The sequence below is a fragment of the Ambystoma mexicanum genome, chromosome 2p (assembly GCF_040938575.1).
Source record: "Ambystoma mexicanum isolate Mex_15411 chromosome 2p, UKY_AmexF1_1, whole genome shotgun sequence".
Taxonomy (NCBI): Eukaryota; Metazoa; Chordata; class Amphibia; order Caudata; family Ambystomatidae; genus Ambystoma; species Ambystoma mexicanum.
Window position 1 is genome coordinate 71421465 of NC_090923.1, and position 26647 is coordinate 71448111.

A 26647-nucleotide genomic window follows, 5' to 3' on the forward strand; every position below is an offset into this window, starting at 1 on the left:
CTGACTGCTTAGCCACAGCTACCAACTAAACTTTGTGGTACAGACTGATACCAAAGGGGTTTTATTGCTCTGACCTGTAGTCCTAATCTGGTGTAGTGCTCCCTAAGGGAACTGCACTGGATTCTGCCTAACACCTACCTCGGGTGGCGCCATCTCTAACCCTCTTCCCTCCCTCCTGTCAAGTACCTGATCTCTGGAGCATGTCGTCTGAGATGTCCTGTGAGTAGTACTCCTTTGGTTCGGTTCCAGAGCGAGTAGAAGTTGGGCAGTTGGAGGAGTCAACCCCCTTTGACCCTACCCTGTGGGGCTAAAAACTCAGGGAAGTTCAGGGACAGGCTCTCCAAACTGCGGGCTCACTTCCCCGAATTATGCCCCGAACAAGACAGTGCAGACACTGAATCCGGATGTATAGTGATAGTAACCAGGCAATCTCAGGAACAAAGTGAAGTACCAGGAAGACAGATAGGAGAAGAAGTAGTGACCCCTAAAAGCAGTTCTCAAGCACAGGCGAAAAGATGGCCAGGAAGGGGGAGAGGAAGACGGGTTAACCAGCAGGGCAAGACCACAGAAGAAAGTAAGCAGGGTCCCCAAAAAGCCAGTAGGGAACAGAGAAAACTGGAGGCAAAGTAGACCAAAGCAAGGTAACGTGGAGCGTTGAGACACGCAGAGGAAAGCAAGCGTTTTCCTTTTGTGGATGTTTTGATGTTGCCATGGAAACGTGCATAGTGAACGTCCTCCACGCTAAAGCAGAAGGAAAAGCAGAAACGCTTGTCGCCATGTACCCAAACCACCTGGTGGCCATCTTTTTTCTTTCGGAATATTGGGCTTCAGCAATACGCACAGAGCCCATATATTGAACAGGAAAAAAAACGATTTGTACCCCGGGCAAACCCTGGGGTGCGAATAGCTATCACGCCTTAGTCGGGGGTGAGTACATGGCCAGAAATGTCCCACAGCCCCCGCTGAAGCGCGATCAATGCATATGCTCAGGCTGGTGGTCTATTGGGATGAATATAGCAACATCATCACTGGTTCCCTGGAGGGAAGCTTTTCTTACGTAGCCAGGGAAAGACAGAAGCTACCTGACTCTGACCCTGGGGGCGGCTATCTGCGGGAGACCGATGTAGAGGGGGCCAAACTTTAGGGAGACAGAAGAATAATGAATATGAATAATCCTTCTGCTGTAATTCTTAATGACACTCATGTGCCTTTGCAACATACCCGAATGGCTTATTGTGATGTAGATAGAAAGTTCCTGGGTACCCTCCCAACCATTGAATAGTACTGAGATGAGAAAGAGGGGTGGAGTAATGAAGATGACCAGAAGCGGTAAGCTAACTCTGCATTTTAGTCTTTTGAAAATGCTAACCAATGCCGGGACATTTTAAAAAAAGAGAGAGACAGAGAGAGAGAGAGAGACAGAGAGAGAGAGAGAGACAGAGACAGAGAGAGAGAAAGAGAGAGAGAGAGAGAGAGAGAGAGAGAGAGAGAGAGAGAAAACTATTGCTGAATCCAACTTCTTCTGATGCTGGCTGGGACACTGGAGGTGAGCAGACTGCAGGATGCAGCACAGAGGCTGTTCAAAGTCATCTGCTATCACCCAGCAATGAACACTCAATGAATGTACCTTACACTCTCATACGCAAAATAAATCTTTTTGATGATGAGAAATAGGTAATAAAGAAAATCATCATTATTGTCATCACTATACACAACACACTTACAATGCAATAAACCATTGAGGAAAAGTTTAACCATTGTCATTTGCCTCTACCCCAAATCTAAGGCTGATCAACCTTCTCCAAGAAATCAAATTCACCTTAAAAACCAACTAACTGCCTCACCAGGTCGTTATAGGCAACCTCCCACATCATGCTAGGCACTCTAGCACCTGCCTCACTGAATAATGAAAGGCAATCTGATAGAGGGCTCTGCCTCAGTCAATAATCAATACCTCAATACCTTTTTCAGTGTGATATCAAATGCAGGGTAAACAAGGCCTCATCATACTCACTAATGGTAGAAGGTAGGGAATTGAAGAGGTCTGGAAAAAAGACTGGATGCCTGTAAACATCCCACAGTTCAAAACAAAATGGAAAAATTAAAGAAATTAAATAATTAGAAAGAATCCAAAAAGACACCTATTGCTGCCCTTGGGGGCTTTTAATCAAAAAATGCATAATAATTGGATTGAATGCTTCAAAAAGAATTAAATGTCATTTGGAGTTAATGCTGCTTGCATATAACCAATCCAGGATAAGGTGCCTGCTCTTAGGCCATTAGGCTGTGAGCTGATGTGTCCTGGGGCAAAGAACCAGAGATAATTCCTCAAGCAGCTGAAAATGCAGCACATAATGAAACGAGTTCTGCAAAAAAATAAAATCTAATTTGCCAGGGCTCTTCATCTCCAGCCAGCCATCTGCGTCTGCCCCTGTCTTCCTACCAGCTCCATCACCATGAACAGCAATGGCAGGGGCTGTGCTTACTCTGTTATATACCCCCTGTGCCATCCCTATTCTCAAGGCTTCCACGTCTACTGTCTTTCCTCATCAGCTCCTAGACATTTTCCCAACAATTATATTTCAGCTGACAGCATCTTTCTCTTGCAAAGACTATCCAAGGACATGGTGCTGTCCTTCAGAGGCTACCAGGGATTTTACCAACCAAGGACATGGCACTGTCCTTCAGAGGCCAATTGCGATTTTGCAAACAATTGGATTTTTAGATGAAACCACCTTTTTTGTGCACTGCATGGCTAAATAAATGGCTCAGTCCTTCATATTAGAACTACAAAAGGCCTGCATTCTGTAGTTTGCAGTGTTCGCCGGTATCTGGTTTGTGTTTTGCAAGTACAGTGACTTCCTTCCCGGAAAGAGCCTACTTTGCTATTAACCTCATTCTAGCCAAGATTGATTACTGCAACATACTCCTATTAGGTAAACAAAAATCTAAATAAAATACAACTACTCCAGAACAAAGCATTAAGAGAAGCGCTAGGCATTAAAAAAAGGGACCACATATCCCAACACAGAGGAGATGCACATTGGTTACCTATCCAAGCCAGGATAAGCCACAAAGCTCTTACCCTCACACATAAATGTGTTACAGGTAACGCGCTCAGTTACCTAAACAAAAGCATTAGCCGTAAAATCACTACCAGAACTTTTAGATCCAATGCCAACACACACTTACACATCCCACGCTTCAACAAAACTAGAACAGGCAACTCCAGTTTCCCTGTAGCTGCCCCTAGAATTTTCAATTCTCTCCCTAACAATATCAGCAATGAGCCCTCATTAAACAAATTTAAGAAACTCCTCAAAACCTGGCTATTTAACAAATATTAAAGCCACGTTAGAAATACAGTTACTCATCTGCTGCTCATTGACAAGCCCTAACTGCCTTTGGAACATACCCTCCCTTTATGTTTTACTACCATAATTATTCTGTATACTAGACCACAACCTATACATTATGTAAATACCAAGGTTGCACGCCTACATGTAACCAGAGAACAGTCCACCAAGTAACAAAGTACTCTTTTCCAAGTAATAAGCCTGCATCTAGAATCTTTCACCATGTAACAGGTTTCATTTTTTGTTCTGAGTCATGTTGTCACCTTGTATTTCACTGTACCAGATCAATGTACTGTGCCTGTAACAACCAAGTTTTAATACAAAGTAAACCTGTACAAGTATGCCGTGATACCCCTGGGTTTGGGCATACAACAAATGCAATAAATAAAATAAATAAATGGACAACGTTTACACAATCAGAAGGTGCTGTGCCAGGCTCAAGGTAATTGGCTTGCAGCCCAGACCCTTAGGAAAAAATGGAATGTACTTCAACGAAATGTGGAAAAGCAAATCTTGAAGCTTGCATTTCACTAAATATAAACGTTTTCACATCACACTGTACATTAGAGCAAACAGGCATGCATTGCACTAAATATTAAACGGTTTTCATCACACAGTGCAGAAGGCCCAGTCTGCGTCTCAGATCACAGGCGCATATGGGCAGACATAGAAAATAAATGTCAGTACCCAGGCAGGAGAGTACACCATATGTAGGAAAAGGTATGAGAAAGCTAAGGGGTCAGCCGCCTCCTTGAAATTGTAGAACAGTGACAATCAATGGACAAGGGAAGAACCATACCCCATCAAGGACAACTGAGATCCAGAGAGTGAGAGATTGATACATTCAAAAGAACTGTGTGCTTAAGGGAGACTCAAGAGAGGAGTCATCCCCCTTAAAACTGTGAAGCAAAAAGTTGTATCAAAGGTGAAACGCTGGGGGTGTCACACTCAGAACCCGATCCTACCTGTTTATCCTGCACTGATTTCTTCTTTGTGGGTTACTCAGGTTTCTGGGAGGTCCTGGACTTGAACAGCTGCTGGGCTTGAGGCCAAGGACAAGTCTCGCAGTCCTGCTCTGGATGAGTTGCAGATGGCGGAGAGTAGAGGCGGGCAGATTTAGATAGAGGCTGTTACAGTAGTCCAGCTTCGAAAGAACCAGGGCTCGGGAGACAGTGAGCTTCTGGGGGAAGGAGAGGAAAGGAAGAATACCTCTGAGGAGGTGCAGCTGGTAGTGAGACTTCTTAGAGACGTCAGATATGTGAGGAGAGAAGGAGAGTGTGGAGTCGAAGATGACCCCGAGGTTTTTTTGCCTTGCAGGTACGAGCCGGAAGAGGGCCAAGAGAGGCCGGCCAGAGAGCTGCAGGGAAGGAGGGAGTGGGTGTGCCGATGAGTAGAATCTCAGTCTTACTGGCATTAAGGCAGAGGTCATTGGCGGCACACCATTCCTGGATAGCAGACAGACAGTCAGAGATGAGGGAAGGAGAGGAGGAGGCCGAGGGTAGCCTGAAAATGAGCTGGGTGTCATCCGCATAGCACTGAAGTTGGAGCAGAGAGCAGCGATGCGGTGGGCAAGAAGTGCCAAGTACTGGCTGAACAGGTAGAGAAAAGATGTCAGAGAGGAAGGACCCCAGTTGGACCTGGGAGGGTCGATTAGAGAGGAAAGAGGTCAGCCATGCCAGAGCCTGACCAGTGACACTCAGGTTATCTAGGAGACGGTTGAGCAGGATGGCATGGTTGACAGTATCAAAGGCAGAAGAGAGATCGAGCAAAATGAGAACACACGGAGTGTTGGAGTCAAGGTTCCAGATCAGGTCCTCACGGATGTTCAGGAGAGCATTTTACGTGCTTCTGGCAGCTCTGAAGCCAGACTGATGGTCATGAAGACAACCAACAGATGGAGATTAAGCTGGGAGATGGCCAGTTTCTCCAGGAGCTTGCCCAGGAAGGGAGTGATGGAGATTGGGCGATTGTTAGCCGGGCAGGAGGGGTCGGAAGAGGGTTTCTTAAGAAGAGGGTGCTTAAGGGTGGATGGAAAGACTCCAGAGGCGAAGGAGTGGTTGCAAAAGTCATCCAGGGCAGGAGCCAGGGAGTTGATGTGGTCCTTGATAGTTTTGGGGAACAGGGGTGAACCTGTTTTGACAAGACTTTCATAGATCGGACTTGTCTGGAAACCTCGTCAGTGGAGATAAGGGGAAAGGCAGAGAAGGAGGGAGGAGGGGTGGCTGCAGAAGGGCCAGAGGAAGAGCAGGGAATAGAGAGAGGGAGGTGATGGGAGGAGAGTGAGGACAGGATGTCCTGAGTGTTAGTGATGAAGTGAGTACCCAGTGCCGTGCAGAGGGCCTGGGAGGGGACAGGAGAGCTAGAGACTGCAGCAGGGTTGGCCAGCTCCTTGCAGATTTTAAAGAGTTCGGCCGAATTGTTAGATGCCGCAGATGGTGAGAACGGAGAGCCAGTATTGCCTTTGGAGCAGGCGGCAGGCCAGTTTGTCAGAGGATGAACATGAAGCACAAGATTTTCTCTCTGCCAACCTGCACTTGCGTTTTAGGGTGACGAGATCCGAGTCATACCAGGAATTACATTTGGCTTTGGGCTTCAGGCGGATTCTCATGACAGGGGCAAGGATATCCAGAGTACCAGATATAGCAGAGTGGAGCGTGGAGAGGGTTGTGTCAGGGTGGGAGTCAGCCGAAGTGGGATGGGGGGGCGAGAAGGTGGCAGCGAAAGTCTCAACTGACACGCGCTTCATGGGTCGGATGACCGAGAAGGAGGGTGGCAGTGATGAGGGTGGCTTTGCCTGTGAGGTAGGGAAGGTGAGGAGGGAGGATAGGAGAAAGTGATCACTCCAGGAGAGAGGAGTGGAGAGAGGGAGAGAGAGGGGAAGGTCAGAAGAGATTAGAGCATCAAGAGTGTGCCCTGAGAATGAGTCGGCCCAGACGGGAGAATAGAGAGTGAGAGAGAGTCGCAGAGTTAGTGAAATAGTCCAGAGGGGGGACAGGAGGCATCAAGGTGGATGTTGAAGTCGCCAAGAAGGAGGAGTTGAGTGGTTGAGGACAGGAGTGAGGAGGAGAGGTCCGCCCACTCGGAAAGGAAAGAGGAAATTTGACCAGGTGGCCGATAGATAGTAGTGGCCGATACTGTAAGGGAATGGCTAGGAGAGAGAGTCGGCAGACAAGGCATCCAAAAGAGGAGTAGGTCTGCGTAGGAGTGACAGTGGCAGGAATCCACTCAGGGAAGATAAGGGCCAAGCCTCCCAGCACGTTTGGGCCTGGGCACTGAGAGGATCTTGTAACCGTCAGGAAGGAGTGTGTCAAAGCTGGTGACAGAGCTGGCCGTGAACCATGTCTCAGTGAGACCGAGGACGTCAAGGTCCAGTTCCTCAAGAAGGCGACAGATTTCAGAGGAATATTTGATGGCAGAGCGAGAGTTAAGAGTGGCAACGTGGAGAAGGTTGCCAACCTTGAAGGACTTCCAGGGAGGGGTACAAATCAGAGGTACGCCCTGTGGAGGTGAAGAAGGAGCACGAGAGGGGGCAGGGAGGGAGGGTGGAGGCAAGGTAGCCGAGGACAGAGGAGGGGGGACAGCAGGAGAGGAAAGGAAGTTGATGAGGCGTGGGAAGCGTCTATCAAAGAGGTGAAGGTTGGCCTGAGGGCCTTGGACCAAGACGGTCCCATTAGCGTAGACATTAATGATGGCCTTAGAGGAGTGGAAGGGGGCCAAGAGGACAACCCAACGGGTGCCACCAATAATAGGAGAAGAGGAGAAAGGAGAGAGCACAGAGACCATATGAAGGGTCCATAGATCAGGCAAAGGCACGAAAAAGAGGATGTCATTGAGAGTTTCCTTGGAGGAGGCACTGGTGTATGTGTCAGCGATACGGAGGCATGGGTTGGAGACCAGGAAGTCCTTTTTAAACCTTTTCCTACCAGATTTAGTGAGGAGATACTCCCACAATGCCCTTTTTCCAGCTCAGAGAGGATAAACATTCTTCCAAATGGTATCACTGCAGAATCTTCTGTGTCAATAGCGCAATCTTCTGGTCGATGAGGTGGTAGTGATTGAACTATAGCTGTGGAAAACACGTCAGAGTAGTGATGATCCGGGACCTGGGAAACATTGGAGACCCAGATAGACTGTTGTTGGGGGCTCTGGGTTCCATAGCCACGTTCTGTACCATGTTTTGGAGTAAACAATGGGACAGGCAGTATTCAGATCCTAGAAACAAGGATCCTGCCGCCCAATTGATATACGGGTTGTGTTTTTGTAGCCAGGGCATTCCCAGAAACAAGGGGTAATGTGCTGCCTTGATGATGTCAAACAAAGCATCTCCTGAGGATTGTTGATAGAGAGTAACAATTCTGTGGTTTGCTGGGTTATGGGTCCCGACGATAGTGGTTTCCCATCAATTCCTTCGACAGCCTGAATTGTTCCCTTAGCTTCCCGGGGAATGCTGTGTTTCAAGGCCCATTCATGGTCCAAGAAGATTCCCATTGCGCCACAGTCTACTAGGGCCATAACGGAATGGGTCTCCTTATTTGCGGTAGATAAGGATGTTTGCAGGACTACCAAGGTGTTCAATCGAGGATAATGCAAGGAAGAAGCAGAGGCGGAGCAGACACCATTCTCCCGAAGCTGGGCTCCGCTCAAGATCGGGAGCTGGTGTTTCCTGAACGCCGAGGTGGAGCAAATGGGCAATTCTGTACAAGAGGTTTATCCGAGGCACAATACATACAGAGCCCTTTTTTGATCCTACGCATCCTTTCTTGGGCGGTTATTGGACCCCGTATGGAGCCCAGTTGCATAGGCTCAGGATCAGGAGAGTGTGATGTGGCCACTTCCTTAGGACTAGGATATTGCATGGGACTCTTGGGAGAAACTGTTTTGGTTTTTTTCTTTTCTGCTCTTCTTTCCTGGATTCGAAAGTCTATTTGGAGAGACAAATCAATCAGGGCCTGGAAGGAACTTGGACGGGCCACCCTAGCAAGTTCGGCCTTGATTTAATCATTTAATCCCCTACGGAACAGGGTAAAGCTTGCTTCCGCGGACCAATCTGCCTCCTTAGCCAACTGCTAAAAGCGGGTTACATAAGAAAGCATTTCTTTACTCCCTTGATGGAATTCTAGGAGCCTTTCCTGAGCGCTGTATACCTGTTCAGGATGATCGAACATGGTTTTGAAGTCTTCCACAAACCCGTCATAATTATCCAGGAGCGGATCCGCAGAATTAACTAAAGGAGTTGCCCAGGCTAGGGCATTGCCTGAGAGATGAGCAATTTTAAACCACACTATAGCTCGGGGTGTAGAAAAATAGTAGGCTTTAAATGTGAAATGCACCAAACAAGAATCAACGAAGGACCGCAGTGTTTTGCTGGAACTATCATACTTGTCCACTATGCCCCCGACTACAGCACTTTCCTGTAGAGCGGAATCCCCGGGAAAGCACAGGTTGTTTTAAGGCTGCATTTTCAGCTTTGAGGTTCTGGACTTCTGTTGTTAATTCCTGCATTCTTCTCATTAGGTCCTGAATAGCAGCCTCCATATTGAACACTGTATCAAGTTCTGGGTGTCTCAAACTGTCACACTCAGCACCCGATCCTACCTGTTTATCCTGCACCGATTTGTTGTTTGTGGATTTCTCAGGTTTCCGGGAGGTCCTGGACTTGAACAGGTATGGCCGGTGATCCTCTATATCCAGCGTGAACCATGATTGGAGACAGAGGAAGAGTTCAGAATTCCAGGGAGCAAGGGTTGACAATGTCCAGGAATAAGCGCGGGACCAGGAAGGAACTTGTTGCCCGCAGGCTAACAAGCGGGCGTGGACACGGAGCAAGGTAGGGAACCAGGAAGGAAAGAGCGGGCAGTCAGGAAGACGTGTAGCTGCTGCAAGGTCCAGGAAATAAGGGGAAAAGGGTAGAGGTATCGGGACAGCGATACGAGGAAGGAACGCTAGACACACTAGCTGCAAACTTGTACAGGAGCATTGAGACGCAGAGCCCCATGTTGAGAGGAATACTGCTCCGGTGGTACGATGCATCATGGAGCAGAAAATCCAGAAGGGGCGCAAGTGATGGTTCATGACAGGGGGAGAGTTGTGCCCAAGTGAAGCAGTGAAACATTACTGACTCTGTCCAGAAGTACTGGATAGACAGTGGAAGACCCGAAGAAACATAAGGGGAACGGAGGACACCTTCTCCTCCCAGAACTTTATTTCTTTTCATTTCTGCACATCATATCTTTATGTTTTGCAACTTTGAAAGAACGCTGTAACTGTATAGCTTACAGAAATCGCTGAGTTGTGCATTATATTGAGTTTAGCATTTAAGGGTCAGCTTAGGGTTTTTGGACACAGGACAGAGGACATTTTTTGCTGGAACATCCAGGACACGGCTGCCCTTAGTTCGGTTGAGGCAGGGAACCCCTTGTAGAGTTAGGGTGAGGTAGGATTTTCTCCCTGCCCTTTCTTTATTCTATCTTAATATAAGTCTATGCCCAGAAACACAATGCCACTGTGTCCAACTCTTACTCTTGATCCCTTACACCATGTATTTCAAAATGCCGGATGTTTTACCACGCATTAACATTCAGAGTTTCAGAACTGAAACTCACGAAATGAAAACCTCAAAATGTCCTCGCCTAAAAAGCAGTACCAAAGAAATATTACTGCATGTGATGAAAAGGCATTTCCCCATGGAGTACAATGGGAATAAATAAAGGTTCAGCATGACTCAGAATCATCTGGGACCTTCCCACTAATGGTAAATGGGATAATACAACCAAACTCAAAATGTCAGTGGCTGACCAATACATACAATGCCACAGTAATCACCCTCCTCAACATGAATCTATACGATTACTGTGCGCTATCACCCTGAAATTGACTACTTTTTAAAAATGTTAATCCCCTTTACACCACATATTTATGCGGGTGTTGACACCCCACACCACTACCCACTTGCATTCTATACCATTACCGCCCCAATTATATGTGGTGTAAATGGGATCGAATTAAAAATAAAAAGTCATCATTTTCGGAGGTCGCAGTGATGAGGGTGCAGTAATGGTCTAATTCCATAGATCATTGCCTATTATGACACAGGAAGCACACTTCTCAGTGATAGATCACTTAATGTAATGGCACAGAACTCACACTCCTCCATGACACATCAATGCTTATAATGACACAGGAAGCACACATCTCAATGACAGATCACCTACTGCAACGACACAGTAAGCACGCTTCTCATTGACAGATCAATACTTATAATTGAACAATAAGCACAGTTCTCAATGACAGATCGATAATAATGCCACTGTAAGCACAGTCCCAATGATACATCATTGTTTATAATGGCACAGGAAGCACACTTCTCAGTGATAGATCACTTAATGTAATGGCACAGAAATCACACTCCTCAATGACACATCAATGCTTATAATGGCACAGGAAGCACACATCTCAATGACAGATTAATACTTATAATTGAACAATAAGCACAGTTCTCAATGACAGATTGATAATAATAGCACAGTAAGCACAGTCCCAATGATAGATCATTGTTTATAATGGCACAGGAAGCACACTTCTCAGTGATCGATCACGTAATGTAATGGCACAGAAATCACACTCCTCAATGACACATCAATGCTTATAATGAAACAGGAAGCACACATCTCAATGACAGATCAGTTACTTATAATTGAACAATAAGCACAGTTCTCAATGACAGATTGATAATAATAGCACAGTAAACACACTTCTCAATGAAAGATCATTACCTATAATTTCAGAATAAGCACACTTCTCCATGACAGATCAATGCTTATAATGACACATTAAGTGCATTCCTCAATGACATATTGATACCTTTAAGTGCACATTAAGCACATTCCTAACTGAATGATCAGTATTTATAATGGCACAGTAAGCACACTCCTTAATGACAGAGCATACCCATAGAGGCACAGTACCACACTCCTCACTGAGAGATCCATACTTATAATGGCACAGTAAGCACACTTCTAAATGGCAGACCATTACATAAAATGGCACAATAATCACACTTCGCAATGACAGATAATTACCTATAGTGGCAGAGTAAGCACACTCTTCAACAACAGATAATTAACTATAAAAGCACAGTACAAACACTTCTCAACGACAGATCATTACCTATAATTTCAGAGTAAGCTCACTTCGCAATGACAGATCAATCGTATAAAGGCACAGTAAGCACACTCCTCAATGACATATCATGCCAATAATGGCACAGTAAGCACAATTCTCAGTGATAGATCACCTACTGTAATGGCACAGTAATCACACTTCTCAATGACAGATCATTGCACATGCCACAACAAGCACACTTCTCAATGACAGATCGATAATAATAGCACCGTAAGCACACTCCTCAATGACATATCATGCCAATAATGGCACAGTAAGCACACTTCTCAATAACAGATCGATAATAATAGCACACTAAGGACACTTCTCAATGAAAGAGCATTAGCTATAATTTCAGAATAAGCTCACTTCTCAATGATAGATCAATGCTTTAATGACACATTAAGCACATTCCTCACTGACAGATCAATACTTCTAATGGCAAAGTAATCACACTTCTCAATGATAGATCATACCTATACAGACACAGTAAGCACACTCCTCACTGGCAGATCAATACTTGTAATGGCACAGTAAGCAAACTTCTCCATGGCAAACCATTACCTAAAATGGCACAGTAGGCACACTTCTCAATGACAGATCAATGCTTATAATTACACATTAAGTACATTTCTCATGAAAGACCGATACCTTTAAGTGCACAGTAAGCGCACTCCTCACTGACAGATCAATACTTATATGGCACAGTAAGCACACTTCTCAATTACAGATCATTACCTATAATGGCAGAGTAAGCACACTTCTCAATTACAGATCATTACCTATAATGGTAGAGTAAGCACACTTCTCAATTACAGATCAATACCTATAATGGCAGAGTAAGCACACTTCTAAATGACAGATCATTACCTATAATGGCAGAGTAAGCACACTTCTAAATGACAGATCATTACCTATAATGGTAGAGTAAGCACACTTCTAAATGACAGATCATTACCTATAATGGTAGAGTAAGCACACTTCAACTACAGATCATTACCTATAATGGCAGAGTAAGCACACTTCAACTAGAGATCATTACCTATAATGGCAGAGTAAGCACACTTCAATTACAGATCATTAACTATAATGGTAGAGTAAGCACACTTCTCAATGACAGATCATTACCTATAATGGCAGAGTAAGCACACTTCTAAATGACAGATCATTACTGTGAGGAATCTGAGGATGGTGGTCCCTTCTCCATAGGAGGAGACCTTTCCTGTGGAGCCAGGGCGATGCATCCACAGTACAATAGTCCCCCTGGGGGTGGTGCACAGAGGAGGATCACATGGGCGAGGAAGCCCCTTGTGGGATTAGGAACGACCATTCCTAGACAACGCAGAATATTTTTCCGCTTAGTCCCTCCCTTCCTCTATGCCAAAGCTAAATCCACCATCCTGTGTTACCAACAGTGCTAACATCTACTGTTGCATAACAAGCTAACCTTATTCTAAGAACATAAGTAACACGGAAGAGAATCCAACTGGCCGTCCATTCATTTATAATACAAGTACTGAGACAAAGAAGATGGCTAGGAGTGTGAGGACTGAACCCAATAACCGAGCGTAGTCCGGGACATAAGGACTATGCGTGTCATAGTGCAAACAACCCTCTGGGAGTTACAGGATCGCAAATGCCGCCAGCTGAAGAAAAGGCGGCATTGAAGAAGCGACAAGTACTGCAAAGCTGTGACCGATGAAATGAAGCACACGAACGCTGCCGGAGCCTCATGCAGACGTCCTGCTGCTTGGAAGACATGAACCAAGCATGAAGATTTGCAGGCAGGACGAGATGGACAAGAGGTCTGGGGAAGTCGGGGAGCAAGTACAGAGAGCCGAATAAGAGGGTCTAGCACCCTGAGAAGACACTGCAAGTCTGGGACCAGCACCCATATGAAAGCGAGAGAATAAGAGGGTCTGGCTACCCAAGAACAAGAGAAAGAGAACCCTACACTTGGCAGGAGAGTAAAGCAAGCTGTCACTATTCAGAGCTGCGAGTCTGGGACCTGCACCCACATGAGAGCCAGAGGATAAGTGGATCTGGGATCCTGAGAGCAAAAGGCAGTAATGAGATAAGATGTATATGCTTGGCAGGAGAGTAAACCAAGGTGGTACACTACTGCATGGCGAGTCTGGGCGAGTCTGGGACATGCACACTTATGGGAGACAAAGGCTAAGGTGAACTTTATCTAGGAGAATGCCAGGTCTGGGACCCAGCAAGATTAAGAGTTGTGTGGGACATTATGCAAAAGTCAAAATGTGTTTATAGGTTTGTGGCTTGGTGAAGCGTTGTTCCTTATACAATTCCATGGCCTTTCACTAATCTGCACCACATTTTGCATAGTTATCTGTTAGGACCCTCTGGACATTACTGGCTACATGACATTTGGAAACCCTGTCCCTTTCCCAGGATTTCAGCCCCTTCACACATGAGATGGTTGCCTGAAATCGGCAAAACATCAATGTGGTCGTGAAAGGACCGGTCCTCAACCCTAGAATGCATGGTTTCTGGCATATTTGCACCACAATTCACTGTAAAAAACTAGACCATTCCAGGGTGAGGCAACAGAGGGGGAGGGAGCACAGTAGGTCCCAGTAGGTAGTGGCTAGGATGTCCTACATTGGAGCAGCCAGACCGGACATAGTTTATTATTATGGTTTTACAGTGGGTTATCCCACATGTACCCTTCTATATCACTCTCCTCTGCACCATCTAAAACCTTCCAGTTAACCCCTTTGTTTGAGGGAGTTACCAGGAATACCAAAGCCAGCATGTGCACTGCCATCTTTCTAGTGCCAGAATGGAGAACCAGAACAGAACAGGCCTTGCATATTACACAATATGTTGCAAAGTGCCTCCCCTGAAATAGTTGCTGTACAACTCTTACCTCTCTCAATCGCTGTGATGCCCATTGAAGGCTGTACAAGCTCTGCCTTCTGCTCCCACTTTCCCTCGTCTGTATTGTAAACTTCAACTGAAGTCAATGGGCTCTGTTCAGAATCCATGCCCCCTATTAACAGGACCTGCTTTCCAACCGCTATGGCCGCGGCACCGGCCCGGGCCGTAGCCAATGGTGGCAACGTCATCCACTTTTCAGAGGCCACATCCAACACTTCCACAGTGTCAAGGGGTAGGCCGGTTGTGCTACAGCCTCCCACCACAAAGAGGTGTCCATCTTGGAAGGCAGGTGTACAGTAGACACGGCAGGTGGGCATGGGAGGAAAGACCTCCCAGAAGACTGATTTGGCAGTGCTGGCGGCCATGATGGAAATCGGCATGGTAGTTTCAAGATAGGTAACTTCTTCTGAGAGCATGAGCAAGGCACAAACACATAATCCAACGCTGATTCGGAGTTCCCCAAGGTGACAGGCTGCGACCCCTCGAGGAGGCAGGTTTAGTCCTCAAGGTCAGTCGCTGCTGTACAATCAGGTCGATAGACAGTGAACAGCAACTCTATGATCTGCTCCTTTGGCCCATCCATCTGTGATATTTTCCAAGTACAAAAAGGCTGACAGGAGTGCTCCCTGAGTGAAATTCCACATAGAATTATATGGATTTCAGAGGCATGGCTGTTTCACTCTTTCAAATAAATGTTTCTTCCAAAATGTGGCCTATGGCCCTTCTTCAGGGACACAAAACAAGCTGGGCAGAAAAAGTCTCCAGGATAAATTCCATGGGCATACTTTAGGAAACAAAATCTTTTCCTACCTTTCAAAACAACATGCCAGAGTTATAAATACACTGAGTTGTTATTGTGGAGGGAATACAGTTCATGCAATTAACTCAGGTATTGCAGAGAACTGCCCCAGGGAGGGGCAAGAGGTCGCTGAGAATGTGTCTAGTTCTGTTTATTCCAGTCCTTGTGGCCTGTGTATACTCCTGGGCTGTGTTAGATTGCTTCTGTGAAAAAAAGGCAATTTAGTGAGAACTAAACATTCCGCTTTGAGTTCCATCTGCGCTGTAGACCGCGCCACAAGATGTCCGCTGATGTTAACACTTTGTTACGCGAGTGCGTAGGTTGACCATGCACACAAGCTTGCTGTCCTGGAGGCGAAGATGTTTTTTTAAAAATCTTCAGGTCCATGCATGGTCAGGGGGAAGCCCCTTTGCCCCCCGACTCACAGTGCCGGCAGCGTTGATGTCCTCGGTGCAGATATGAATGGCCTCCCAGATGTCTGCGCTGCGCGTCTAATAGCCCATTATCATCCATACGCTGCCTCCCTCTGTTTCCTTTTTCCTGGAGAGAAAGAGATGAGAAACAACACATGAACATCTGGTGGAAAACAGAGAAATATCACCAAGAGACAGGGTGAGTAAGCGGGCAGTGCTTAAAATATATAATTAATGGCATGCACGTGACCTGTCCTATAGGGTCTGCCTACTCATGGGACGTGCCTGTGAGCCATCATTTATTTCTTTATTGTATTTGTTGATAGCGCCCAGACCCAGAGGTATCACAGCGCTAAGGATTCATAGTTGGGATTCAATGGAAAGCAGGATGGTACTTACAATACATCATAGCGCTTGAGTCATAAAGAATGAGGCAGCTGCATTACATCACAGAACTTGAAACACACAGAAAGGGGTAATTGCATTATATTCATAAAGTGTGCGTCAAGTTCAGAGCAGGTAGGGTAACCCAGATGTTACAGATATTTGTTGAACAGTGACGTTTTTACTTTCTTATGGAAGAGTGCATAGGTAGGTTTGTCTTGGATTTGCTGAGGAAGGGCGTTCCACAGTGTGGAAGCGACAGTGGTGAACCATTCCAGGTGTCTGGGAGATCTTGGGACCTTCTTGTCAATTTTGCAGTCTCATTGCTCTGCATTGGGTACAACTGGATTTCAAATGGGTAATGCATCAAGCGATAATGGTTTTGGTGGATGGGAAAATAATCAGGTGGTTTACAAGAGTTCAATTAACAAAACTTGCTTTCTGGCGGAGCAGTAAACATGCAGTATCTCCAAATACTGCATGCTTCGCCGTTACCGCCAAACTCGTAATGACCCCCAAAGAGGTGATTATAAGACGGGCATCAAGATATAAGGCCAGAGAGGCTCCTTGTCTTACCTCTACCTTGACATCAATAGTGGTGTGGAAGCCAAAGGCTGATACGATATGGACATCGACAGAAACCACAGTGTACCCCCAGACCCAGAACTGTGAGATTCGGTGACCCAGAAAAATCCAGAAACGACAAAAGGGAGATATCAAAAAAGCAAAAGAATTCAGAAGGGAGACTCAAACCTACTTTGCCCTCTCTGGAGCCCACCCCCTCCCTGCCTAGATGTAACCCCCCTTGGGCGCATCCCATATATACAACACTCGGTCGCTTTCGCTCTCTGCAAACCCTATAGATAGCGACAGAGAGTCACAGAGCATTATATGAATACGACGCTTGGCAACACCAGGAATATCCATCCCACAGAAAACAATCCCAATTGCCAGGGGTGCAGATGTGGTCTGGAGAAAGATTCAATCGCCTTTTTTTAATCTATTCTTATATCGTCTGACTAAAAATATAACAGTAGCCTACAGAAGCATAGGCACACCTGATATTCTGTGTTGTATAGGTGGAGGCCATAGCGTGGGCACTAAAGCTATAGGTGGTAGCTCCTGAGTGAGCATATTGCAAGGTTTGAGGGACTTCATCTTGCCCCCCCCCCGACCCCCATTCTAGAAATAGCTTGATTTCCTGAAGGACGGGTTTAAGAGGAGGACTGCTTCTGAAAAGAACATTTTAAGAAGCCAAATTAAACAGCAGCACTTTTACCCGACCAAAGTCATATTGACTTTTTGATTAGTTTTGGCTGTTAGGTGGCACTAGAGTGCCACTTATAAGGCAAAACTATTACATTGAAATATAGTTTGCGGGAGAAGACATCTGGGAGTGACAGAGTGGCACAGAGCTTGTTGGTGTTGGTTGGCAGGATACCTCTCCTTAATATTCATGACACACATTTTCCTACACTGAGTCTAAATGTATGCACATTTTTCATCATGAATATTAATGAGGGATATCCTGAAAACCCGTCAGGACCCCGGCCCTCAAGGCCTGGAGTTTGACAACCCTCTTGTGCTAATTCTGACTATTTTTGGAACAGGAAATTCATACAATTTCAAGCCTAAATAATTGGAAGAAAATGACTTCAAGAAAATCGAATGACTTCGAAATATTTAGGCTAGAAATTGTATGACTTCCTGTTCCAAAAATAGTCAGAATTAGCGTCAGGGCTCAAGTCGAGGGTACAGGCGGGTGGACCGAGTCCCATCCACTTTTTTCAGGAATCCCCCCACATTTTCCAGAGGGCGCCTTGATATGCTCTTTTATGGTTGTGCCACATTCAATTGCTATTTAAAGAGTGCCCCCACTTTTAGGCCTTGACCCCTGATTTGCGCAAGCATGGGTGCGCTGCATGATTTCGCTGTTGCAGCTCTCTCGTTTGTGCTCATTTGAACCATTTTGTGCTTCAGTGAATGCTCAGTGCATGCATTGCACCGTTTGTATTCTCCAGTAATATAACTGGAGCACTGCTTGCATTTATGTGCCTGCACCCCATGTTCAAAGGTCATTGGAATGAGTGCTCTGCTACGGATTGAGGGACGCAAAGGGCAATAATGAGAGCCAAGCGCATGGGGCAGGCATCTATGTCTACCTGCCCACTTGTGGGGTGATGAAGGGATGATGCATGTATTAAAATGGGGTATGGAAGGTACGTTATCCATTTCTTTTGTTTTATTTTAATTTATTTAAAGATCTATGTACTGGGGGATGGGTGCATGATGCAAGGAGGTTGTAGACGGCATCCCAATTGTCTTGGGAGGATAGCCCAGGGGCAATGTGCTCGCCTTGGAAGCAGGACGGGGCACCACAGGTTCGATCCCCGGGTCCACGCTTAGAAACCTCTGGGTATTAAGCGCATTATAAATATCATATCATATTATCAGCAGAGAACAATGGATGAATGATTGAATGAACCCAGTCATCTGCACCCTTTGGCTCCGCAGCGCCCATCAGCCCCAGCAAGCACAGTCAATGGTGAGGGATCCTGGGGGTCAGAACCCAAAACATCTGGAGAGCGGTGGCTTGTCTGCTTCTGACTTCACTCATCTAGAAGGTGGGCGTATGATTGTTGCAGGAGCTTGGTGGAGAGGTACCCTGGGAGCAAAGATACAGGTATATGGATCCGAAGATATCACATTGGCTAATTAAGTGAACAGGTGTGAACTCACATTCTGATAACAGTGTAAGCTAAAGGTGATAACAAGCATTGCCAGATGCAACAGTGTGTGCTTTTGCATGCGCGTTGTATAGGTATGTGCCAGGTATTCACCATTGCCTAGCTATTGCCATCATTTGCTCTGGTATTGATATTTTCTGGCAGGCACAGCTATAACATACCAACTTGTGTTGTCAACAGTCTAGCAACACATGCCACTGTCATGGATGGCCATCAAATGTAAATTGTTGACATCATTGGCTGGGTTTGTGAAGATGTGTTGTCATGGCAGCAGCATCCCTCCACATGTTGCACTGTTGTGTACACAACCTGCTGACTCCCGCCCTCATAGCTCAAAGAGCATGCAGGCCACAGCGCCCTGAGATGTGTGTATTCTTTTGCAGTGACTACTTTGCATTCAGTGGGAAGCACACAGTGTTTAATATCTGGAATTCAATACTTAGATCAATCACATTGCTTAGTCTCTGTCGTGTCTAATACAACAGTTGGCAATTGGTGGTAATACTGGGGTTGAATTGCTGGGGGTACTGATTCTCCTGCACGCACTGAAAACTGCCTAAAAACTACAATTCCCAGTTCAATTGTAGTTCTGTGCCCGATTTCCTTTAGAAACCCAGCACAAATGCGCCGGCGCACACGGGCAGGCAAGGTCTGTTGCAGTCTGTGGAAGGAGGCGAAGGGGCAGACGACTGCACATAGAAAAATAGGCTAGATAAGCCTTTTCAAACGCAGATCCTTCACAGCAAATGAACGGTGAGTTGCCAAAAGGGCGCAGGGATTTGATCGAAATGGATAGTGACTGCCATTTGGGTGTGGAGAAAGCTAGTACAACAATCCCCATTCAGCCCGAGCATACGCTGAAAGTGGGCTTGCTAAACACTCGTTCCATGTGTAAACATGCAATTAACATACACGAGTTGATCACTGAGAAACAATTCGGTGTGATGTGTATCACGGAAACCTGGCTAAAAGATCCAATAGGACCCACCTATGACATAGCAGTGCCAGAAGGTTCTATAGTGTATGACACAAATAGAGATAGCGAGCAGGGTGGGGGAGTGGCTATTATAGCAAGAGAATCAATTAATTTATTCAAAGCAAACTTTATTTGCAGTGGATGTGAAACCTTACAGTTGAAATTAACTTACACACCCAAAATCTGCCTTAACATCGTAGTTATTTATAGACCTCCATCTTTAGCCGCAGATGTAGCTAATTAGCTCTTCTCCCAGAAAATAAATCTGACATCACTAAATACATCTACGCTGCTATTAGGTGATTTTAATTATTGGAGAGGAATTATGGCTGATAAAGAAGCTATTTCACTTGAGAATACTTTAAAAAACCTTGATTACTTTGTGATCAATAGAGAACCCACAACCCCACAAGGAAACCAATTAGACTGGGCCTTAACTCAAAACCTGCAGACCCAGAAAGTTATCACTGAACCATGTACATGGAGGGACCATTTTCTGGTCTCTCTTGAGGTAACACTGGAGAACACCAAACAGCAACAAGCGCTATATAAACCTAATAAATACAAATACAAATAACCCCATAATAAAGTACAGAGCAGAAAAATATAAGGGCAGATCAACTAAAACCCTGTATAACAAGAATCCTGAAATCATTTGAAGACCAAGATAGCTGTAAAACGATGCTAAACACATACCTTTCACAGATTCAAAATCTGGTGCAACAAGAAGCTCCAATGATAACTAAAATAGTTAGAAAAAATAGCAAGCACCAGAAGTGGTTTAGTGAAGAGTTAAACAAACAGAAAGTAGAAAAAAGAGCTCTAGAAAGAAAGTGGCACCAAAATTGCTCTAAGGAAAATAAGGACAATTGGAATCAAGCTAATAAAAACTACAGGCAAAGTATAAGAGAAGCAAAGTCTAACTATTATAACAAGGAAATAGCAGCAGCATCAAACGCACCAGGCAAAATATTCGGGATAATAAAAAGCATTGAATAACCAAAGGCTCTCACACCACCTTTCTCTCCATCTAAGGAAGACTGCGACATGGTCCAAAATGCCTTTGCAGCTAAAACGCAAAAGGCAAGAAACAATATAATTAAGGCCAGAGAAATCTCTGGAAAAGCCACACAGGAGAAAGATTGTCTTAACCTGGGAGCTATAGATACATTTAACTTCACACCAGTTTCGGAAAAGAAATTGCTTGGGGTACTGAATCAAATGAAACCAACATCGTGCGCTGAGAATATACTTCCTTCGAAAACTATATTAGAAAACAAAGAAATATTTGCTTCTGTATTTGTCGAAATAATTAATCCATCTTTTAAAGAAGGCTCAGTGCCTAAGGAAATGAAAAAAGTAACAATCAAGCCTTTGGTCAAAAAGGCAGGTCTTGATCCCAAGGACCCAGGTAATCTTCGTCCGATCACTAATTCTAACTTCATTCTCAAGATACTAGATACAATAGCAACCAATCAATTACAGAAACACATAGAAGATCACGGAACACTTCATCAACAACAATCAGGTTTCAGGGCCGTCCATAGTACGGAGACGGCCATGCTAGACCTGCAGAGCCATATGCTAGAGCTAGTTGACAGAGGCAAAACAGGGATGCTGATGTTGCTTGATCTTAGCGCTGCCTTTGATCTGGTAGATCATCAGCTCCTAGTTAAAGCGCTAAAGAGAGTAGCTGGGTGCTCCTCGGCTGCCTTAGACTGGCTCACATCCTTTCTTACGGAGCGCCAGGCTAGAGTGCATTGGGGAAACCTTTCACAACGCCATATCAATTATCATTGGAGTACCTCAGGGAGCAAGTTTATCCCCGTTTCTCTTTAATATATACATGAGAAGCCTCTGCGACTTGTTGGATGACGTTGGTGTATTTTTTACAAATTACGCTCACGATATGCAACTTGTTATTGAATTGGAGGGAGATTACATCAGGGACAGTGCTAAGATAGCAGAAGTGTACTGCATAATAGATCTATAGATGCAGCAAAACTGGATGTGTTTAAACAACACGAAAATAGAGCTGATGATCTTCGGAACTAGCATATCTAGAGCTAAATTAGGAGAGCAGTACAAAACATTCTCAATTAAAGAGGAGAAAATACAAGTCATGAGCCAGGTTAAGACACTGGGGATGATGGTAGATGCCTCGGAGAGCTCAGAGGCTCAGGTTAATTACTTGCATAAAATAATGCATATTATCTACGCCTTATGAGAGCAATCAGACTGTATCTGAACGAGGAAAATACAGCAACTATTGCTAGAGCAATAGTACTGTCTAGATTAGATTACGGTAACGCTTTGTTACTAGGAGCAACCAAAAAAAATATTGCCATGTGTCAAGTTAAGGAAAATGACGCGGTACGTATAGTGAAGAGAATAAAAACCAGGGACCATATAACAATGGCAAGAAAAGCTCTACACTGCCTAAGATTTCAGGATAGAGTGAACTTCAAGTCAACGACCATCATACACAGGTGTATTTTTGGAGATGCCCCCCAATACTTCAAGAATCAATTTGTAAAATACACTCCCTCGAGACAGTTACGCTCAGCAGTCAAAGGACTGCTCAAAGTGTCAAGATACAATCTTAAGGCAGGTATGGGCAGATCCTTTGCAGTGCGCGCCGCGCAACAGTGGAATAAACTACCTTGCACTTTGCGGCTGGAAGAGAATTATCAAACGTTCAGGAAATGCCTGAAGACCTGCCACTTCAAGTGAAGACATCTAGTTAGGAAATAGAGAATCCATAGGGATGATTAAGGGTGTCCCATGTATGTCCAGTATTTGTTGTATGTTACCAGCACCCTGATGCCTGTGGGCTGCCGGCGCTATAAAAAAAAAATGTAAAAAAATACCAGCAAACACCCAATACGAGGAAACATTTATGAAATGTGTGTCCTGATTGGGTGTATTGTATTTTTAGGAGAGTGATAAAACATTTGATAAATGTGAGGGACTGCCACTGGTATGGTATTTCATGTTCAATGGTACAGGGGGTTAATGGCAGATCCCCAGTGTCCCACAGCTTACAGAAATCATAGGAGAAGATCCAGAGGCAGTGGACAGGGACTAGGCCCAAGCCCAGATCCCCTGGTGAATACCAGAGATCGAGTGATGAACGAAAGACTAAGGAGCCCCCAATGGGCACAGCAGCTGGACAGGTTAGTGTGAGGCACCAGACTACATGTTGCCACATGCACACTTAAAAAGGTGAAATGGGGAGCCCTTCACACAGCATGAAGGGCCATGCCTCCATGGGCCATGGGCACATCACTTAGGGGAAAGAGGGGCATGTGACACAATGAGTTCTGACCGGCAGGAGTACATGGATAAGTGCTGAGCCCTTACTAAACAAAGGTGATCCCAATCATGAAGCTCAAAGAGGCACAATTAAGCGCTATATCTCCTTTGCCTTTAGTGGTAACATGGGACGAGAAAAGACTGTGCTCTCAAGAGGGGTGTGAATGTGATCCAGCAGGGACCCAAACAACTACGTAAAAAGGTCCAACATAACGAAATGTCCCATCAAGGTCCTTAACAAATATATTTACTTAAATCAAACACACCAATGTACCAAGAACTGTAAAAACAATAAGAAATACCCCTGCAATAGATAGAAAGATGCAGCACAGGGGTGAAAGGCAAACAACAACCACAATGTTTTTTTAAAAAGGATATGTCTTTCAGTGATAATGGTGCACAAGTGACATAACCAGTCTCTAGGGCCAAACGTTGGACCAAGGGAGCTGTTATGGATCAATAGTACCTTGTCGCTCTTTTTAGGCATTTCAACAGTGTTGAACCAGGCTTCGAGCTATTGTGCAAACGGATCAAACCGAGTTTGTACGCAGCGAGTGATGTCCGTCCAAGCAGGGGCTAGTGTCGAATCAGTCTGAATGTGGTGGCTGCAGATCAGTGTGGCCTCCAGGATTGGTTCAGGGTTGAACCAGATCAAGAGGCATGGTCACTGCTGGTGACGGTCGATGAGCGACACTGCAAGGTCCGGTGTTGGTTCAAAGCTGTGATCCTGATGTTCCAGTGTGCAGTTCGACAAAGCAGTGTTTCAAGGAAAAGCTAGTTTGAGCCATTCGGTAACTGATGGTTAGGGTTAGTGAGTGACACTCACGTGGTTTGAGTCGGGGTCCAGCAATGAGCAGCTGATTTGAGCCAAGCAGGTGAAAAGCTCTTCTAGGTTACAATGCGGTGTTGAACAGGTTCAAAGTTGCAATCACCCTGGTTTTACGCATTCTGTTGAGTTCCAAAGGCAGCACTGTCATCTCCTGTGATTTGGATGAGGCGTACCCGGTTCGAAGGCAGTTTGATTGGTTCAAGTCAATAAAATACAGTCCCAATCCAGGCGCTTAGAGTCAAGCTACGTCCTTATTCTCGGTTTCCCAGACAAGGAGGGGGCTGGCCCACACCTGCTGGGGTCCTTCAGCACAGTGAGGTCCTGAGTACCAGTGTGACCCGTGGAGGGGAATGTCTTGCTCCAGAAACAGTTCACCCCCAATGTGCCCAGGTAAGGAGCAGAGCATGGCACTGCCTTGGACACTGGGTATTCACCTCACTGGTGGGCGGCTTTGGAAAGTTAACTCTTCCAACAGATGTGTACATTAATTCTTCATCAAGTGTCTGTCCAGACATGAATAAAAGAAGGAGTGGAAGACTCTCTCTTTGATAGGCAAGAGTCCAGAGGTGGTTGGAATCAAGCACTTCTGACATCAAATCAAACGTATTTTGTGCTACTGGAGGGGACAGGAATGAAACAGAGACATAGAGAGAAACAAGATGGTGGAGTCCTCTTCCAACTATCTTGAGCTCACGTGTCTACACTAACTCCGCCCCTTTCCCTTGGCAATATCATTAAATGCCATTTTGGTATGCAGCACCCTAGTCTAAGACCAATCCTTTTAGGATGGGTGTGCTCTTAGAGGCCTGTCTCCCAGGGCAGCTCCTGATCAGAAGCTGTCCTGCTGGAGAGAGTATCAGACCTCACAAAGTATCAAAGAAGAGGGACAGCTATTTAATCTCCTGCAATGCAAGGTGGCAGGGCCAGGCTGTCTGACCAGAATACACACAACGGTTCGACAGCTGAGATGGGCTCACAAAGCTGACACATGTATGATATCAATTTGATGTGGCATCAATAAGTATGAAAGATACTAGCCATCATACCTTAAACTCAGGTATGGCGTATATGTAAACTTTACAACTGCCACCAGGATACTAACTCTCATAGTTCTGCAGTTTTTGGAAAGTGCCTTGTCTCTCTCTACAGCTCTCAAAGGGCAACTGTGACCCCTGAACTTGCTCTGTGCCACTGGAGGGAAGGTGATGAAGATCAGGATACTGATGCCACAGGGCACATGTGTACACCATGCTTTTGGCATGGGGTTTTCTGAAAGGCGGTCCAAGTAGCAAGCTCTCCCCTCCGAGACAGTATCACCTGCATCATTTTATTAGTAATAGTTTTTTTTTAACAGCCTGGACTTCTACACACTTATCAGATGGCAATTCTTCACAGTCACCTACCTGGCAAGAGCCCTCCACTGCCTCCTGCCTGGAAATCAGCAGTGTTGAGGCGTCTGCTTTGTCCTCAAGGCCTACACAAAAGATAACAACCCATCCATAGAGGCCACAAAACACGGTGTGCTTAAGCTGTCAAACTAGTTCAAAACAGATATTGACAACGTTGTGTTTCTTATAACTCTCTGAAAAGTCTCAGCTCTGAAAATCTTTAATATTCAACTTTTTCAGCTAGAATTCAACCAATACAATGGGCCTCATCACGAGTTGGGCAGTAATGCAGGCGCTATTACCGCCGGTGCTATTTTCCCTACCACCAAACCCCCTGGCACTATTAGCGCCGGATCACAGGTTTGGCGGAACGGTTAGTGCCCATTCACCAGTGGGCCCATTAGGGAATTCCTCATTCCCCATTGAGCCTAATGGGGAAAATGTGCGCTATTACCGCCGGTGGATTTCCTGCCGGCGGTGATAGTGCCAAAAATCAGTAAATTTGACACGGATTTCCCCACAGCTCAGAGCTGGGGGGAAATCTGCCAAGGCCATGATCTGGCAGACCCTTAAATGCGGCGGTAATATCGCTACCGCCTTATTAAAGGGTTACCACCAGACTCGTGATGAGGCCCAAAATATTTTAAATCCATCTGTTTTTGTTTCCTTAATAACCCCACTTTTTATTTGCTCTCTGATCAGCAGCACCTTAAAGATACCATTTGATGGCAGAAGCACTATATAAAATTCCCATAACAGTGTAAGGACTTCGACCCAGGCTAAAAAAAATACCAACTATAATTGGACCATTCAAAACAGCAACACCACCTATAGAAACTAAAGGCCACACAAGGCAGACCCCGCCTTGAGGCTGGCGCATCCGTTAACTGAAGACATCCCTTTAGAAAATGAAAGCTTCAGTTTTAGCTGGTCCTTTGAAGCGCCTCATGCATCCAAGCTCTTCAGGGGGTAGGTGGGGGGCTCTGCTGGCGGGATAAAGCGAGCCTGCTTTCCTAGTCCATAATGTAAGCGACACAAATGCCTCTGCCTCTCTCAGCACAGTTGTCTTATGAATTATTGAATCTCTGCCATACTCCTTGCTGGTTCCAGCCCATGATCCCTCTGCTTGCAGAGAGGATAGCGGCGCCCCCATATACCCGGGGATTCTCCAAAAGAGACAATTTAGCGGTGAAATATGGATCAAGGCACGTGGATGCAAAGAGGGTGACATAGGGCCATAGCAAAACGAGAGATGTTCTTAATGTTCTTATCCTCCAGGCTGATATAGACAATGCATGGGAATCGGTGACGCGCACCGTGTGGTGGAAAGCGATGGGAGTGAATCTGTGTGTTCCACACATGGACCTGCCTAGTTTGCA

The 26647-nt window shown here is 45.5% G+C and overlaps 1 protein-coding gene across 1 annotated transcript in view; it reads right to left on the bottom strand.

Annotated features, from left to right (window-relative positions):
* The window catches only part of KLHDC8B (kelch domain containing 8B), a 1322551-nt gene that overhangs the window by 989129 nt on the left and 306775 nt on the right, over positions 1-26647 (bottom strand). The window contains exon 2 of the mRNA XM_069643271.1: positions 14407-15756. Coding sequence (XP_069499372.1) covers positions 14407-14833 — 427 coding nt within the window. The 5' untranslated portion in view covers positions 14834-15756. The remainder of the gene's footprint in view (positions 1-14406; positions 15757-26647) is intronic.